General features: G+C 44.4%; 1 protein-coding gene and 1 long non-coding RNA gene across 3 annotated transcripts in view; both read left to right on the top strand.

Moving 5' to 3' along the window:
* The window catches only part of LOC126035478 (endogenous retrovirus group K member 9 Gag polyprotein-like), a 54,259-nt gene extending 49,832 nt beyond the window's left edge, over nucleotides 1-4,427 (top strand). Inside the window, exon 2 of one of the 2 annotated variants that reach the window (XM_049794113.1) lies at nucleotides 2,398-4,427. In XM_049794113.1, coding sequence (XP_049650070.1) covers nucleotides 3,304-4,299 — 996 coding nt within the window. In that variant the 5' untranslated portion in view covers nucleotides 2,398-3,303 and the 3' untranslated portion in view covers nucleotides 4,300-4,427. The remainder of the gene's footprint in view (nucleotides 1-2,397) is intronic. The other variant, XM_049794114.1, reaches the window with a different exon arrangement.
* On the top strand, nucleotides 1,365-8,609 carry LOC126035514 (uncharacterized). Its single transcript, XR_007504954.1, has 2 exons — nucleotides 1,365-2,397; nucleotides 4,434-8,609. It is a non-coding gene; the product is annotated as an uncharacterized LOC126035514 (long non-coding RNA).
* The last annotated feature ends 8,905 nt before the right edge of the window (nucleotides 8,610-17,514 follow it).

Consider the following 17,514-nt stretch of genomic DNA (forward strand, 5'->3'; position numbering starts at 1 on the left):
AGACCAAGGGAGTCGTGTTTAATTCAAAATTCCCTCAGGGTAAATTAAGGTGAAATAACACCAAACGATCAGTTAAAGATTTTATTCATGACAGAAGCAAACTGAACTGGGGAGGCATGGTAGTAGGTTATAGGGAACCGCGCCCGGAAGACCTCGCGATGTCACGGAAAGACGGAGGGTTAATCGCAGCCCTATGACGCAGCTGTAATCCCGCCTACCCTTGTTAGTATAAAAGGAATTGACTGCGCAATAAAAGGCAGAAGTTGGCGCTCACACCGTGTGTGTTCTCTGTCTCTTTCCCTGGTCCGGGCCGACCAGTGATCTAATCGCGGCACCTTGATATGTAGCGAACGCTACAGTAGGTGGCAGTGTTTCTCACAACAGGAATTGGCATGAGACTACTTCTGTAAACCGTGTAACCCAGGGTAACCATATACATCAATTCAGGGAAGAAGGAGAGCCCTCCCGTTGAGTCACGAGGTTCAGAGCAGACCTCCTTGCTTTCCAGTCTCCTCCTCAGAGACGGGCCCAGGGGTGGCTGGATCCACTCTTAGTCTCAGACTTGGTCACAGTTTATGTCTTGAAATGGATGAGGTGTAGGGATTGTGGAAAAGGAAAGAGAGAAGAAGACAGAGAGAGAAAAAGGAAGAGAGAAAGATTTCACCAGTCCTGGGTCCAGCGTTGGTTCAGTAAGCCAAGGAGTCCAGTCAGCCAACAGGTTCAGTTCAGGTGGGCTTGGGCAACCAGGGCTTTAGTTTGTGTCCTTTTATCTTCCTTGCCCCTCCTTTGGGCAGGCACCTGAACTCCTCAGGCTAATGAGCAGTTTGTGAGCCTTTGGGCTTGGGGGTTGTTTGTGGAGTAACTTCTCCTTCCCCGAAGACATGGCCATTGTTTGATCTTTGTATCAGAACAGCTTATCAGAACAGGGAGCTGCACACCCTCCAGCATGCCCTCCCCCTCCTATTGCTGATGTCTGAGCTGATGGGTTTTTCACCTTGGTTCCTTGCTGTGCAGGGTTTGTCTTTAAGCAGAACTTGCCCCACCACAATGTTTGAGACATTAACTCTTTCAGTCTCTCACACTCACCAAGCCATAAATAGTTCACCCTTATGTTGCCAGTCCAGATCCATCTGAGCCACTCCAATCTTGGCAGCCTAATCCACCTGCTGGTTGTTTTGATGTTCTTCAGTGGTGTGAGGGACTGAAAGAGTTAACATCTCAAACATTGTGGTGGGGCAAGTTCTGCTTAAGGACTAACAAGGAACTCTGCCTAGCAAGGAACTACAGGTGAAAAGCAGCTGATCAGCACAGATCAGCAACAGGAGGGGGAGGGCATGCTGGAGGGTGTACAGCTCCCTGTTCTGTTGTGCTGTTCCGATGTGCTAAGCAGGACAGCTAACCATGCAGAGAAGGGGAAGTTACTCCCCAAATGACCCCTAAGACCAAAGGCTCACAAACCGCTCATGACACCTGAATAATTAGTCTAATAATTTTGAGTGCATGCCCGAAGGAGGAGCAAGGATAATAAAACGACAAAAACTGAAGCCCCACATGCACAAGCCCACTGGAACCAGACCCCTCGGCTGACTGGACCTCTTGGCTGACGGATCCAATGCTGGACCCAGGATTGGTGAAATCTTTCTCTTGTTCCTCTCTTTCATTTAACTTTTCCATAATCCCTACACCTCATCCCTGTTGGGACTTGGCTTGATGAAGAAGGACATGGGTCTATAGAAAAGTTGTGCGAGCAGAGTTCTGTGTGAAAGAATGTCAGCCTGGGCAGCAAGATTAGGCCTTGGCCGAAAATAGCTGGCTTTGCTGATATCAGGAGAAAAACAGCAGCTGGTCTTGCCGTTATCAGGAGAAAAATAAAGACAGTGTGACCTTGGCATAACTTCATAAGTAACGTTTGAAGAAGTTCCGATGAGAAAGTTACGGAACACGCATAGCTGCAAACTACAAGTGGGTGTGTTTTAGTAATGAATAAACATTAGCAATGCACCAATCATATTAGGACTAGTAGGCATAATTATCGCAAACTGTATAAATATGAGCTATCCGTGCAAATAAAGTTGAATCACTTCTATCACTCATATTGGGTCGACCTATGTGCATTCCTCCGCCGTTCCAACAAATGGCGCCCGAACAGGGACCGAAGAAAGGGGAAATGGAGCGACGGACACTGAGAAGCACTGGTAGCAGCGACTGGAGGGCAAAAGATTAACCGAACGCTGATCGTCTTGGTTGGTGTGTTAACTCTCGTGCCTGGACCGTCCAAAAGGGGTTCGCCGTCAGTGAGGGCTACTGGAAAAAGGCTGCAAAGACTTTTTAAATGAGGTGCCTTAATCAAGGTAGCACCCAGGAGTATCAAGAAGCCGGACGGCAATGGATCAAGAGGTAGCCCTAAAATTATTACAGTGCTTTATAGAAAAGCGGGGGATAAATTGCGTTAAGCAACTTTCAGGATTAGTTGCTTTAGGTCGTGTTAAGGGATGCTTTAAGAATCTGGATTTATTATTTGAGGAGAGTGAATGGCGTAGATTAGGAGATGTATTATGGGATATGGTAATTGACGATGATAAATCAGCTAAAAAACTAATGAAGCAAGGACAGAAACCTTTCAATTAGTGTGGGTACAGATTTTGAGCTTAGTACCTGGAATGCTATCGGAACCTCCCTATGGGATGAAATTAGTGACGGGTCTAAAGAAGTTAAAGGTCTTGCAACTTTATGGAAATTGATTAAGACAACTCTGCAAGAAATGAAAGCAGATCGTAAAGCGTCTGCGTCTGCTTTTGCTGCTCTCTCTCTCCAACCGCAAGCGAAAGGGAAAAGCGGGGAGAAAAACATAATGCAGCGAGAGAGACTTTTTGCAGCTTGTTCGCCTGCTCTTGTGCCCTTGACTTCTGCTCCACTCCCTGGGACTGCCGATATTAATCAACCATCTGACAGTTCCCAAGCCTCCCTAACCGTACGATTAAAGGAAACCCTACAGAATCAGGGAGTGAGTAAAAATCTGCCTACGAAAAAACAGCCCTCAGATACCACCGTTCAACATGAACAAATTATACCTAGCATGCACCCTGATTCAAATAATGCAAACAAGGACTTGGCTACTCTAATAATAGAACAAAAAGACACAATGTTAGAATTGTTAAAGGAAACGCAAAAAAGAGACGGGGAAACCAACCGCACCCGCGATAGATGCGGAGCCGCCTCTAATAGCTGCTTGTAATAGCCGCTGCAGAAGAAAGGCAGAGACATTGGAGGGGAGTAATAAAAGAGGCCATTATAGAAGGCACTATGCTCCAAGCATTCCCAGTTATTGCATCAAATGGACAGAAAAAATGGGAGGCATTTGACTGGAAGGTCATTGAGAGATTAAGGAATGCTGTGAGTCAGTACGGAATCAAATCTGCATTAACTCACCAAATACTGCAATTCATTTTTTCTGCTGATACGCTGATACCTCAAGATATTAAACAGCTAGCACAGTTGGTTTTGACACCCGCCCAAATGTTAGTGTTTTTCTGGCAGTGGGAGACATTCTGTGATAGGGAACAAGCAACTTCACGACAACAAACAGATCCCCTATGGGGAGTAACCATGCAGATGCCGATGGGTACTGGACCCTTCGCATCAGGGAATGCTCAGTTACAATGTATCACTGAGGTTCATCATCTATCACAGATCTTGGCGTATCAAGCTTTTCTTACCATACCAAACAATATGTACAGCCATGCTTTTACCCAGGTGAAACAGGAGAATACAATTTATGACCACCCTGACATGAACAAGGGCATGAAAGAAAATATGTTCAAAATATTCACTTTTGAAAATGCTACTGAAAGGACACGCAAAGCATTGTGTAATTTGCTGAAAAATGCAGACATTATTGATATGATAGAATACATGGATCGATCAGTGGACTCACAGAAAGTAGCCTATGCTGCCACAGCTCTCCAAGGAGCTACAAAGAAACACAAGGCCAGTAAGACACCCTTGGTCAAGTGTTCTAACTGTGGCAAACGTGGACACATTAGGAGCAAATGTACAGGTACTGCTAACAGTAAGTGCTGCAACAAGTGTAAGAAAGATAACCATACCACCGAGAATACAGGAAGAAGGGAAACTTTACACCGACCGCGGAGACCCCTCGCGCGACGACACGAATGCAAGGGGCTTGAGCTGCCAGCCCTCAGGCAGCATCGCAACCACCAGATCCGCCACCGCAGGAAGCTCCGGAGTGGATGTGGAAACCGCAGTCAACATAAAGGGACCATTGGGGTTTGGACTTAGTGCATTTTTAATGGGGCGAACTTCAACAGCTCTAGAAGGAATTCTGGTGCTCCCAGGGCTTATTGATGCAGATTATTGTGGGACTGTGAAAATTATGATTCATGTTGTAATCCCTCCTGTTTCTATTCCTAAAGGTACCAGAATAGCACAATTAGATCCATTCAGGTCGTGTGTTCCGAACCCAGGTGAAGTACAACGTGGAGATGGTGGATTCGGCTCCACAGGGAAACCACAGGTATACTTTGCCATGGACACAACAAGAGGTAAACCAGAAAAGGTAGTGCAATTGGAAGGGCCTGATGGAGTTGTGGTCAAGAAACCGATGACAATCAATACAGGAGCTGATGTTACGATTACTTCATGATGCATTTGGCCTCCATCATGGCCATCGATCAATCCAAATTTTGGTATTGCTGGGATAGGGGGCACACAAGCCACCTTAGTAAGTCAGCTACCGATTACATTTGTGTTCCCCGATGGTGAACACATTACGACGTGTCCGTATGTCATGACTACCCCAACTGAATTGTTTGGCCTCGTAGGCTGTGATTTATTGAGCCAAATGAAGGCAATGTTAGTGACGCATCCTTTTTAGGACCGGTCACTGAGGGGCAGCCAATCCTGAAAATTAGCTGGAAAACAGATGACCCTGTTTAGATTGATCAGTAGCTGCTAAATTCTGAAAGGCTGCTAAAAATACAAGGGTTAGTTGAGGACCAATTGAGAGCGGGACAAGTTTTTCCTTTTACTAGTCCATGGAATACATCAATATTTACCATTCCCAAGAAAAGTGGGAAGTGGAGACTGTTACATGATCTCAGAGCTGTGAATAGAGTATGGGAGCCCTGCAGCCAGGTTTGCCGTCTCCAGTTATGCTTCCAGAAGAATGGAATTTGTTAATTATAAATCTAAAAGATTGCACCCAGATGACGCTGAACGGTTCGCCTTTTTGGTACCATCAATTAACAAGGCAGAACCCTGTAAGAGATACCATTGGGTCGTGTTACCGCAAGGAATGCGCAATTCCCCCACGATGTGTCAGGTGTATGTGGCCTGGGCATCAGAGCCTGTAAGAAAGCAGTTTCCTCAGTAACTTGCCACAGGATGAGATTTTAACTCAATTGCAGGACATCTTAAGCCATCGCGGAGTAATAATCACTCCTGAAAAGGTGCAAAAGGCAGCACCTTGGAAGTATTTGGGGTGGCACATAGATGCTAGCAATGTTAAACCTCAGAAGGTTCAAATAACATGAGAAATGTCAACGTTACATGATGTCCAGAAGCTTGTGGGAGATATCCAGTGGGTGTGGAATCTTTGCGGTATCACTAATGGCAATATGACCCCTCTGGTAGAACTCTTGGGTATGAGAACACTGTGCAGATGAGAAACGGGAAATGACAGAGCTGACCAATTGGTTGCAGCGCCACGGGAGCCTCCTCCAGGGAATCGTTTTCAACAAAACACGGCAATCATATGCGTTCTTGCACCAACCCGCTACGATGTTAGCAAAGCAATTTGACTTACCACTTACTGATGCCCAAGGTATCGTTAAAGCATGCCCCGATTGTCAAAAGGAAGGGCTGGGCTTGGGCTGTGGGGTTAACCCACGAGGACTTTTGCCATTGCAGTTGTGGCAAATGGATGTCACCCATGTCACGTGGTTTGGTGCAAAGCGTTCTGTGCGTGTGTGTATTGATACCTATCCTGCTGCCATGTGGGCCACGGCACGAACTGGATAAAAGGCCTTACATATTGAATGACATCTTCACGCTTCTTTTGCAGTGCTGGGTGTGCCTAAAGAAATTAAGATGGACAACGGCCCAGCCTATGGTTCTACACGATTTGCTCGATTTTGTAATTTGTGGGGAATTCACCATGGTACAGGTATTCCACATCTTCCCACAGGACAGGCTATTGTCGAATGGGCCAACCAAACCCTAAAAGAACATGCTGCAAAAACAAAAAGGGGGAACCCAGGCCTTACTCCCAGAGGAACAATTGGCCAAAGCCTTATTTGTGCTAAATTATCTTAGATTGACAGGTGATCACAAAGACCCACCGATGGTAGTGCATCATGTTCTTTTACAGGTAGAAAGGACGCAAAAAAGTACGGGAATCATGGTAATGTATAAGGACCCAGAATCCAGGAAATGGTGCGGATCAGCAGAAGTAAAACTTACTGGGAGATCCCGGCTAAGTGGGTCAAGCCATGGCTTCGCACTGATGCTGGACCCGGAATTGTCCCAATGGCAAGAGGCATGGCACCAGCAGGTGCTGAAGCCACTGATCTGACAGATTCTAACTAATAGAGTATTACTAGCAGACACTGAGTCCTTCAGAGAGGTTTTTAGAACAGCGTGCCTTATTGTATATAGAACTTGCTTTAGGTAAAAAGTGTGTTAAGCATAATTTGATTAAACATAGCGTGATTACGGGAAGACAGTGTGGGGTAAATGTAAAAGTTAGTTAAAGCCAAAATTAGGGGTAAGGTCTATTTCCATTAATAACCTGGGAACGAGGTTGATTGTGTTTCCACAGATACAGGCCCACGACGGACTCCTGTTCGATTTGCACGACCATCATCATCTGGAGCATCATAGATGATGTGGCAATATGAATACTACCTCAGCGGAAAACTAATGTATAGGTCACCTTGGCTAACATAACAGGTCAAGATTCTCTGTGCATCGCAACTGTATCGTAAAGCCCACGAACCAATAGACAAGATGGCTATGACTCGTGCAGCGCGCCTGGCCAGCGAGCGCATGCATCATAGATTGCAACCGAGGCGGACTTTTGGCACCCGCTGGCCACGTGTGCTAAAACCCGTTCCTCTGCAAATGTATAAATACCGGGATTTTCCGAAGAGCATCGGGCTGGTGTACGGTGAGGCCATCGTTGCCTCTGTGGGGACGCCCACGGAAAGCTGGCACCTACCGATTGCTGGGCTGAGTTCGTGCAGCAAGATGGCACAAGAACGTATGGATGGTTCATTTTCCTCATAGTCCTCATGGTCTGGGTCATTAGGGGTAACAGGTTGGCTCAAAGAATTATGGGCATTATTGTAGTTACTGTGATTGTAGCTATTGTAATAGTTTTACCTTGTTCAGCTTATTAAGGAAAATGGCATCCCAAGTTATTAAGGAAGCCTGGATTGCTCAAAAACAAAAAGTGGGAGAAAGATTTAAACGGAGATCTACAGTGGATTCGACCTTATTGTGGTATTACAAATACAGACTTACAGCCGCTGCTGGATTTATTGAGGGGCAGCGATAGCTTAACTTCTACAAGACAACTAAGTGCACCGGGACGGCAAGCCTTGACAGCAATTGGACAAAAAATCACATCCTCCATGTCTGGCAGATACGTTCCTGATTTACCCATAAATTTGAAACCTTATGCTGAGATTGATATGGAACACACTGACTGTAGTAAGCAGCATGACAGTGACACCGGTGATTGATCCACATCGGTTAACGCCATGGGACAGTAAGAATGTTTGGGTGTCACTAGCTAAAGCTATTAATCAAATCTCTTTTTGTGTGCTTATGTATTTTATTAGGTATAATGTTGTTTTTACTGTGTTTAATTAATTGTGTTCATAGATCTTTGCAAAGGGCAATACAGCAGGTGTTAAAATTTTACCTCAATCTATACACAAACAAATAGATTGGCTGAAGAAACATACACAAAGATCCAGCAAGAAACTAGTTGGTTTGATGGGGTGTTAGAGTCAATATTTGGCGGGATAACACCATGGCTAATGTCATTGATTAAGGAAGCCTTACGGTGGTTAGGTATGTTGATATTAATCTGTTTAATAGTTAGAATTGCGTATGGGTACATGATGAGAGGAGTCTCAAGGCTGACACACACAGCTCTACTCGCACAAAAAGAAAAAGGGGGAATTGTTGGGAATTGGCTTGATGAAGAAGGACATGGGTCTATAGAAAAGTTGTGCGAGCAGAGTTCTGTGTGAAAGAATGTCAGCCTGGGCAGCAAGATTAGGCCTTGGCCGAAAATAGCTGGCTTTGCTGATATCAGGAGAAAAACAGCAGCTGGTCTTGCCGTTATCAGGAGAAAAATAAAGACAGTGTGACCTTGGCATAACTTCATAAGTAACGTTTGAAGAAGTTCCCATGAGAAAGTTACGGAACACGCATAGCTGCAAACTACAAGTGGGTGTGTTTTAGTAATGAATAAACATTAGCAATGTACCAATCATATTAGGACTAGTAGGCATAATTATCGCAAACTGTATAAATATGAGCTGTCCGTGCAAATAAAGTTGAATCACTTCTATCACTCATATTGGGTCGACTTATGTGCATTCCTCCGCTGTTCCAACACATCCCTTTACACATAAACTGTTGACTAATTCTGGGACTAGGAATGGATCCAGCTGCCTCTAGTGTGGCAGTACACTCCCCCCAGCAGGAAACAAAACGTCTCCAGGCAGGGAGAAGAGGAAAAAAACCCAAACCCTAGAGGCCAAAGGTTGAAAGTTGAACAGACCTATCGAGATGTGCCAGGTACACCGAGGTGACCTTCTTGGCCGATAGGGATTAAATGACCACAGATCAGATTCGACAAGGGTATAATCGGGGTCCCACCGGAGGACATGTTGGGATCAGTCCTCCTCGGAGCAGCGGGTGTGCAGTCAGAGAGTCCCCCTTGGGTCGGGGCACCGCCCGAGTTAACTCCTCAAGGGAGAGCGCCCTCATCCTTTAGGTGAGTGATATGCGCATTTTTAGTCATCACTTTTGAATCTTAAAGATTCTTAAGTCGGCTCTGTAGTACTAATTCCCCTTACATCATTGAGCCTGTGGTTTACTAATGTTATCGGAGTTCTAACTAACTAACTTTTTACTGAAGAATGAATCTGACTTTTAACACCTGTTGGATTTGATTGTGCATGCATCCGTAACATTTTAAATTGGCATAGTCGGCAGGATGGTGTTAATAGAGGAATTATGATGGAGGCACGGCTGTAGCCCTTCTCCCTCACATCTGGAATGGGCAAAGGAGAAGTGGTCTCACCCAGCAGCAGTCATGGACAGAATAAACCTATGCTGCAGAAGTAGTCAATACGGCAAAGGCAAAGGCAGTGTGTGTGACCTAGGCACCTGCTTGATTCAAGAGCAAAATCAAAAGAATGATTCTGCTAAAAGGCGAGGGGAAATAGATCGTCTGAAGGTGGAATTGGACGAAAGGGATGTGTGGCCCCTTATTAAAACAGAAAGGCACACGGGTCTGCACGGTCAGAGCCCCCGAACCACTATTCACACAACCCCTTGGTTGGGACCCAAACTCACGAGTTACAAGCTAAGATTTCACGCAAGCCAGGTGAAACCAAAACCAAGTATTTGTGGAGAGTTTCTTTAACAGGGTGGATCGGATTCTGTTGAGTGATGATGAAGCGAGAAGTTACTGGGGACCAGGAGTGTTTCTGAGTGATGGACCGGCAGGTGATCAGTCGATAACATCCCAAGCAGCTTACAGGGCTGGGGGCGTGGACCCCAAGGACAGAGGAGAACCTATTACTATCTGGGTAAAGGGGCTGTCGGGGTTAACGGACAGTGTTATAAGTTATGACGGAAATTTGTACACCAGCCCGTGTATAATCCAATCAAGGTTTATTGAAGCAAGCAATCAAGCAGGCAAAACAGCGCTGGGCGGCCGGGAAGTCTCCGCTCCACCAACGGCACACACCTGATGCAGTAACGTGTCTCATAGTTAAACAGTTAAGTGTTACATATGTATGGGATTTCCCGGTACACCTATACATATTCATGACCTATTCCCGCTTCGCATTAAAATTAATTCCAAGAGGTATTACAATTAGTTCCAAGAGGTATTACAATTAATTCCAAGAGATATTACAATTAGTTCCAAGAGGACACTCCCTCAAGTTTATCTATCCAAGCCACAGAATTGGCCTTGGCCGGTTTCTGGGACCAGTTCCTTATTTTCTCAGAAAACTGCTCTTGAGGAGTTATATGATAAGGTAATCAAGACTGGCACATCCTGCTTACTTAGCTCAATATCTAGTTTTTGCACCAGTTACTGTGGTTATTACGGTTAAAAGTAGCTTAATTACTAAGTTTGTAGAGATCAATATATTTTACAATCAACAGGTTTGATTAACAAATTGGTCATGCAAAGTTTATTACAGAGGGAGTGCAAAAAGCCACCTGTGTTCAGGCCATGTATGATAGAGGGCAGCAAGGGATACCGATGACTGCACCGGTGGACCCCCACCACCTCAGACCCTTTATTAGAGGTCTGCCTGATGCTTTAAAGATACATGTCCAGTCCCTCAGAGAAAGAATCCAGGGGGCCATTGAATGCAATCAGCAGAACCCCCAGAGGCCACCTGCACGCATGTGATGACTTGGGCGGAAGTACAGCACAGCATAGTAGTTCACAGGCATGAGATGGGATGGGCGTAGCCGAGTGGTGGCACGGAAGGCAGCAGGAAGGTCTGGCCAGCCAGTTGTAAACCCTGCCCCAAGCGGTCTCGAACTCGCGGGTGGTCGGGTAGGAACTACGGTCCCGGAAGGAATGCTCTCTGGCGGAAAGCACTGGCACTGAGGGCACCCTGAGCCATGCTGCACGGGCAGTCCACTGATGACATCCGGAAGTGGAATTGCAGGAGGGGAAAGCTAGAGACCAAAGGGAAGCGTCAGCAACCCTGCACCCTCAGGAAGAGAAACTGTACCCTTTCACGGCACTGCGAGAGGAACTGGAAGGGCTAAAAAACTAGGAGCTGTGGTTTGGGGACAGGCCACCCAATCCACATGGTGAATACTTGCCAATGGTCTGCTGATAAAGAGCCTTATATACGTTCCCCCACTATTGCCCATGATGCTCTAGCCAAGTTCCTTGATGCTGTGGAAGTACCATAAGGTATTCGCATGTATCAATACATAGATGATATCCTAGTCGGTGGGGATAACAAGGAACAGGTAGGGCAAGTGGCTGAGGCCATGTGGAATCCGTTAGTCAAGAATGGGCTAGACATTCCATCTTCTAAATGCCAAGGTCCTGGACAAGAAATTAAATTCCTGGGGGCATGGTGGATAGCTGGAGCAGTTGCGGTACCTGACAATACTCTATCAGCTATTGAAAAGGGACAGACTCCAGGCAATAAAATGGAATTACAACAGCTGTTAGGTACTTTGGGCTACTGGAGAAAACATATACCAGGGTTTTCAGTGATTGCCCGCCCTCTTTATGACTTGCTCCAAAAGAACAGGAAATGGGATTGTACTTTGCAACATACGGAAGCCCTTAACACTCTGAAAGGTGAGCTTAAGGCTTATCAGAGACTACGTCCATTGCACCCACGAGATCCATTAAGGGCAGAATGGGGATTCGCTGAACATGCCTCATATTGTGGCGTGTTTCAAAAGGGGCCACAGGGACCAGCTAGACCGTTATAATTCTCTTCCACTGCATTTAAAGAGACTGAGTGAGGATATTCAGATTGGGGAAAGGGGATCCTTTCCCTCACTAGAGCAGTTAAAGAGGCTGAAAAGCTGTGTACCTCACAGGATGTTATAGTACAGGGTCCTTTCCCTCTCTTAAATTCAATCCTCAATGGGTCACCTCCTCCGGAGGGAGTAACCCAAAAGGCCACAGTAAGGAAATGGTATGCATACCTAGAAAGGATAAGCCAATTGCTCCAATTAAAGGAGGGTCCAGTTAAGGTTTTCAAACTACAGCAACCTGTAAACCCCAATCCAACCTTGTTGGGTCAACCGTATAAACCTTCTCCCACTGAGGAGGCACGTGAATTTGTGGCAGGCTCAGATGTGCAGGGAGTGTGGTTCACTGATGTAGCTGCCCATCGAGTGGGATCAAAATGGCAATATAAAGCAGTAGCATTGGAAATTGGTACTGGGAAGAAAGTTGAAGAAGAGGGTGAAGGTAGTGCACAAGTAGGAGAACTACGGGCTTTATTACTGGACATAGAGAATGGTGCTACCATCGTCTATACTGACTCTTATGCAACCTTTAAGGGCGCTACAGAGTGGATATGTCAGTGGGAATCTAGTAAGTGGGAAGTAGGTCATGCGAAAGTGTGGAGGACAGAGGACTGGCAACGTCTCCTGGCAATAGGGAGATCCCGACCTTTAAAGGTAGGATGGGTGAAGGGACATGCTCGAGATGGAACCCCAGCTGCGAAATGGAATCAGCAGGTGGACCACCTGGCCCAAATCAGGATGGTCACCAGTGAGAAGGAAGATTGGGATAGACTAGGAGAATGGTTGCATATCAAGCGAGACTACTCGGGGAAAGCAGATCTCTATTATGAATGGCGATCTTGGGGTTAGCCAGTGTCTACAAAAACCTGTGAAGCAATCCTCACAGCTTGCCTGCAATGATGAATAAGGCTTAAGTCTAATCACCCAAACCAAGCTCCAGCCCAGCATATCAGACAAAGCAAGGCTCTTTGGAGTATGTGGCAAGTTGATTGCATTGGTCCTCTGAGACCATCTCATGGGAAGAAATATATTTTGGCAGGAGTGGAGATAGTATCAGGATTGTCTATGGCAAGGGCTGTTGGCACAGCTACTGGAGACCAGACAGTCCAGGTTTTGGGAGAATGGTTTGTTATTCTACCTATTCCTGAATGCATTCAAAGTGATAATGGGTCACATTTCACAGCCCCAGTAGTACAAGAATGGGTGCCAGGGGAAGGCATCAAATGGGTGTTTCACACCCCATATTACCCCCAAGCTAATGGAATAGTTGAGCGAATCAATGGCTTAATCAAAAAACATGCTGATGTCTCACACCATAACTGGGAAACACGATTACCACAGGCAGTTTTTACTGTTAATAACTGATGGGGAAATTATGGAAGTCCAAAAAATTTGAGCATTTTGTCCCACGGGACCATTAACGGGTGATGACTCTATACCAGATGATCAGAGACACCAGTTCCCACTGGGGACACACGTGGGCCAACCTGTCATGGTGAAACTGCCCTCCATTGATATTGTTCCTATGACTTTAGCAAAACCCAGAGGCTTGTATGCCTGGGAAGCCTTAGACGGGTGCAGAAAGACTCACTGCATCAGTGCCCAGTGGATAATCCCAGACTTCTAACCCTGTGACACGGTTTTAAGACCAAGGCATAGTTTGTGCTTTCTTACAGGACAATGAAGAAACGAGCCATTCCAGTGCTTCTACTGGCAGTGATGATGATGGCAGGTGTGGATGGTGAAGATCTGTATGAGAATGTCGTGGCAAAAATGATGGATATCAATATCGTGAGCCCTTGAGTTCACATGGGAGCAATGTAACAATTATAGTTGGAGGTTCAGATTCTGTAGGGTAGGAGGTTATACTCATGTTGTTTATAGTTGGTCACCAGATGTGACTATACCCTCCAACTAGCCCATGAGATGATGGGGTGGAGTTGGAACGGTACCAAACCATGCCCTGAAATTCCATAGGGGCAACTATGTATGGTACCCAAGAAAACACCGACAGAGCACTCCAGAACTGAGTTTACAACTATCAACCTTAGCCAACGTTACATCTGATAATTTGGGGATTCTTGAACAATCAGTTATAACACACCTGTAAAATGACTATCAAAAATTTGGGAAAGAGAAGGGTGCATGTGAAGTTTGAATCTGTTGAGGGACAACTGCTGTGTTCACTCCAAATGTGTCAATGTAGCTTTAAGATTAAATCAACAAAAGAAAATGGCAAGAGACCTATAGGCAATTGCTTCTGCACCAGGGACCAACTGACTGGGCAAAAGGTTTTCATATGTTTGGATTTTCTTTCACGGGGTGGGTGACCAGCCTTCTCTAATCTTTAATAATGCTTGTAGTTATGATTACTGTAATCTGTATTGCAATAAGTTGTATCAAATGCGCGGTAGTGAAGCCTGTATTAATGGTTAAGTATACTCCCTTAAAACCTGTTCATGAGCTGAATATTCCTGTGTCTGGTATTACCAGAGTGAAATGATGGCCCACAATGAGCGTCAAATTCCCTTTTTAACTTTGGAGGCAAGAGATGACTGTATCACCACTCCAAGGAAACAATTCGAATCATGACTGTGGTCATGGGGTGGACTTTGTGGCAGTACCCCCCCCCCCCCCCCCCCCCCCCCAGCAGGAAACGAAACTTCTCCAGGCAGGAAGAAGAGGGAAAAAAACCCTAATCCCTAGAGGCCACAGGTTGAACTTTGAACTGGCCAATCGATACATGCCAGGTACACTGAGGTAACCTTCTTGGCCAATAGGGATTAAATGACCACAGATCAGATTCGACAAGGGTATAAATCGGCTCTTGCTGGAGGACATGGTGGAATCAGTCCTCCTCGGAGCAGCGGGTTTGCAGTCGGGGACTCTGTCGGGTCCCAAATTTGGAGCAACTCAGGTTCGTGGATTTCCTTTGTCAGAATTAAGGTGAAACTATACCAGGGGAGTTCAAACAATAATCAACAGTTATTCAACCTACCTAACTTTGCCCAAGTACAAGTGAACTTATCTATATGAACCTTTCAACATGTCATTAAGCCACTGTTTGAAAAGAGAAGGCATGTGTAGAAAAAGAAATGGAAAAAGGAACATGAAATGTATCAGGAGAGCCCTCCCGTTGAGTCACGAGGTTCAGAGCAGACCCCCTTGCTTTCTGGACTCCTTCTCAAAGAGGAGCTCAGGGGCGGCTAGATCCACTCCTAGTCTCAGACTTGGTCAACGGTTTATGTTTAAAAGGATGAGGTGTAGCGATTGTGGAAAAGAGAGAAGGAAAAGAGGGAGAGAGAGAATGAGAGAAAGAAAGAAAGAAAGAAAGAGAGAAGAGAAGGGTTTCACCAGTCCTGGGTCCAGCACTGGTCCAGCCAGCGTAGAGATCCAGTTCTGGAGGGTGTGCACTGAGGTCTCGTTCTCTCTTCTTTTATAGTGTGTTAGTTGATGATCTCAACATGTGCAGTCCCATTCCCGGGGTTCTCTGGAATTGGTCAGTAAGCTTTGGGGGGGGGGGGGGGGTGTGTGTTCATTGCAGAGTTGTCTCTCTTTTTCTGCTGGCATGACCGCTTAAAATAGAAGCACAGTCCCATCCTCTGTGGGGCCTCCTCCTCCAGGCGCATATGCTGTGCTCCTCCTGGTCACTTAAGATAAGGACTTGCGGCTTTGGAGAAGCGCGGTCCCACCCTCCGGGGGGCCCTCTCCTCTGGCCACATTGTCCTGTTCACAAAACTCCAGCATTTTTACAGAGGCCGTTTTCTTCGCCAAAGTTCTTCAACGAATGTTTGAGACATTGACTATAATTTGTCAGACCGTCACAGCTTGTACGGAGTTGGTATAACCAATTATATCTTATGTTTATACGTGTGTACAGAGTTGATATAACTAATCATATTTTATGCTTGTGTGCGTGTACAGTGACTTTGCAGAATATGTGACTATAAATATGTGTGTGTTTGAGCAATAAAGGGTCATCTGCTTTCAACTTTACAGGCATCCGTCTACTTCAATGTCCTCAACACACAAATTGTCTTTTTACAATTTCCAGTTTATTTTTAGATTCAAAGCATTGTGTACAAGTCACACAAGGAGAATTTAACTCAGCTCTACTTTTATAATCATCCATCTCTGATTTCCTATGGCATGGATTAGCTAGAAACTTATTTTCAAATACTGTACTCAAGACTGAGTGAAGTTTAGGGAAAAGTTAAAAAACTTACCTTCAATAACTCTGAAGGCTTTCTTGCAGCTTGGTAGAGGCCATTTTGAAGAATTTGATTTTTGAAAACTTTCTTTTAACTTCAAATATTCCATAGGGAAAAAAAGATTTGGTAGAGTTGTTTAATTCTACAATAATCAATGGAAAAGAATGTATACATCAATGATGTAAATACAGCAATAATTTGCATACATCTATACTACAAAATAAAAATGCCTTATCTACTATGTAATCCTTTTTCTGATTATAGCATCTCTTAAAGGGTTTTAAAATCACATAAAACCAAACATTTCCAGATATAGCAAGAACAAGTCTTAAACACACTGTTTTGATTCTATTCCTCTGAACTAAAGCATTTAGGAAAGATGATGTTAAATTCTAGCAAAATGAAGTACATAAAAAATCAGGCTACTTAATTTACAAACCTATGATGACATCTATGAATGAAAATGACATTTATCAAACTGACTGTTGTATTAATTCTCAGTTCATGTTGTTTCTTGTTTTAACATCATCATTCAGTAACAGCCAGTAATGCAAGGAAAGGGGAAAAGTCTAAAAAAATTTTTGGAGATTTTTTTAATGCTGTGGATTAACAGGAATTAAGAACACATTTGTAGAATGATTAATGATACATTGCAAGAGTTGACATAACTTATTAATCTCAAGAAATCATTAGCTCTTCAGGATATAATTGGGGGAATATCTACGTGGACTGCAACTCAAAACTGTCAAAATTAACCTAACGATAGCAATACAACAATTGGAAACAGCTTAAAAATAACTGTATTTTCCTACCACAGAAAAGAAGTGATCTGCTGATAACAGAGTTGCCAAGCTAGTAGTTAACAGGGAAAACTTCACACACACACACCCCCCAATTTTGGCCCTTCAAACCATCATGGCTCCAGATAAATATTAATAATAGCAGCTGCTACCACAATTCCTTCTATACCTTAAAAGAAAGAAAAGGCCCTTCACAGATCTTTGAAAAGGCTTATGTATTATTATTTTTCCTGGTTCATTGCAATTTTACATACTTTTTCAATAATCAATATTTTATGAAAGGGACAAATCTTTTTCTCTGGCAAATTTGAGAAAGCTAAGCTTTTTGTGAGCAGGCTCCAGAAAGAAGGAAAAAATCCAAATGCCCTTTGGTTGCAGTAGCTCTTTCTATTTAAGAGGAAGGTGATAGCAGATTTGAAGTAAAAAATATGCTGGTTTTATTATAAAAATTATCCTGTATTTCACCATGTCAGAACGCAGGTGGAATGAGGCTATACAACATATGCAGAGTACAAAAGTCCCCAAATCCTTCTATCTCATTATGTGAGAACAGTGCTACTGCACCTATAAACCTCTGTCAGTGAAGGTAAAGAGGCCATTTTTTCTCCTAAATGTAAAAGGAACAAGCTGTGTATTTTTCACTAGCGGTTTTTAATTTTTATATGAGAGCTTTATATGCTACTGAACATATTTGGATTAAGTACTATTCAGAT

This window comes from Accipiter gentilis, chromosome W (assembly GCF_929443795.1).
Source record: "Accipiter gentilis chromosome W, bAccGen1.1, whole genome shotgun sequence".
Taxonomy (NCBI): domain Eukaryota; kingdom Metazoa; phylum Chordata; class Aves; order Accipitriformes; family Accipitridae; genus Astur; species Astur gentilis.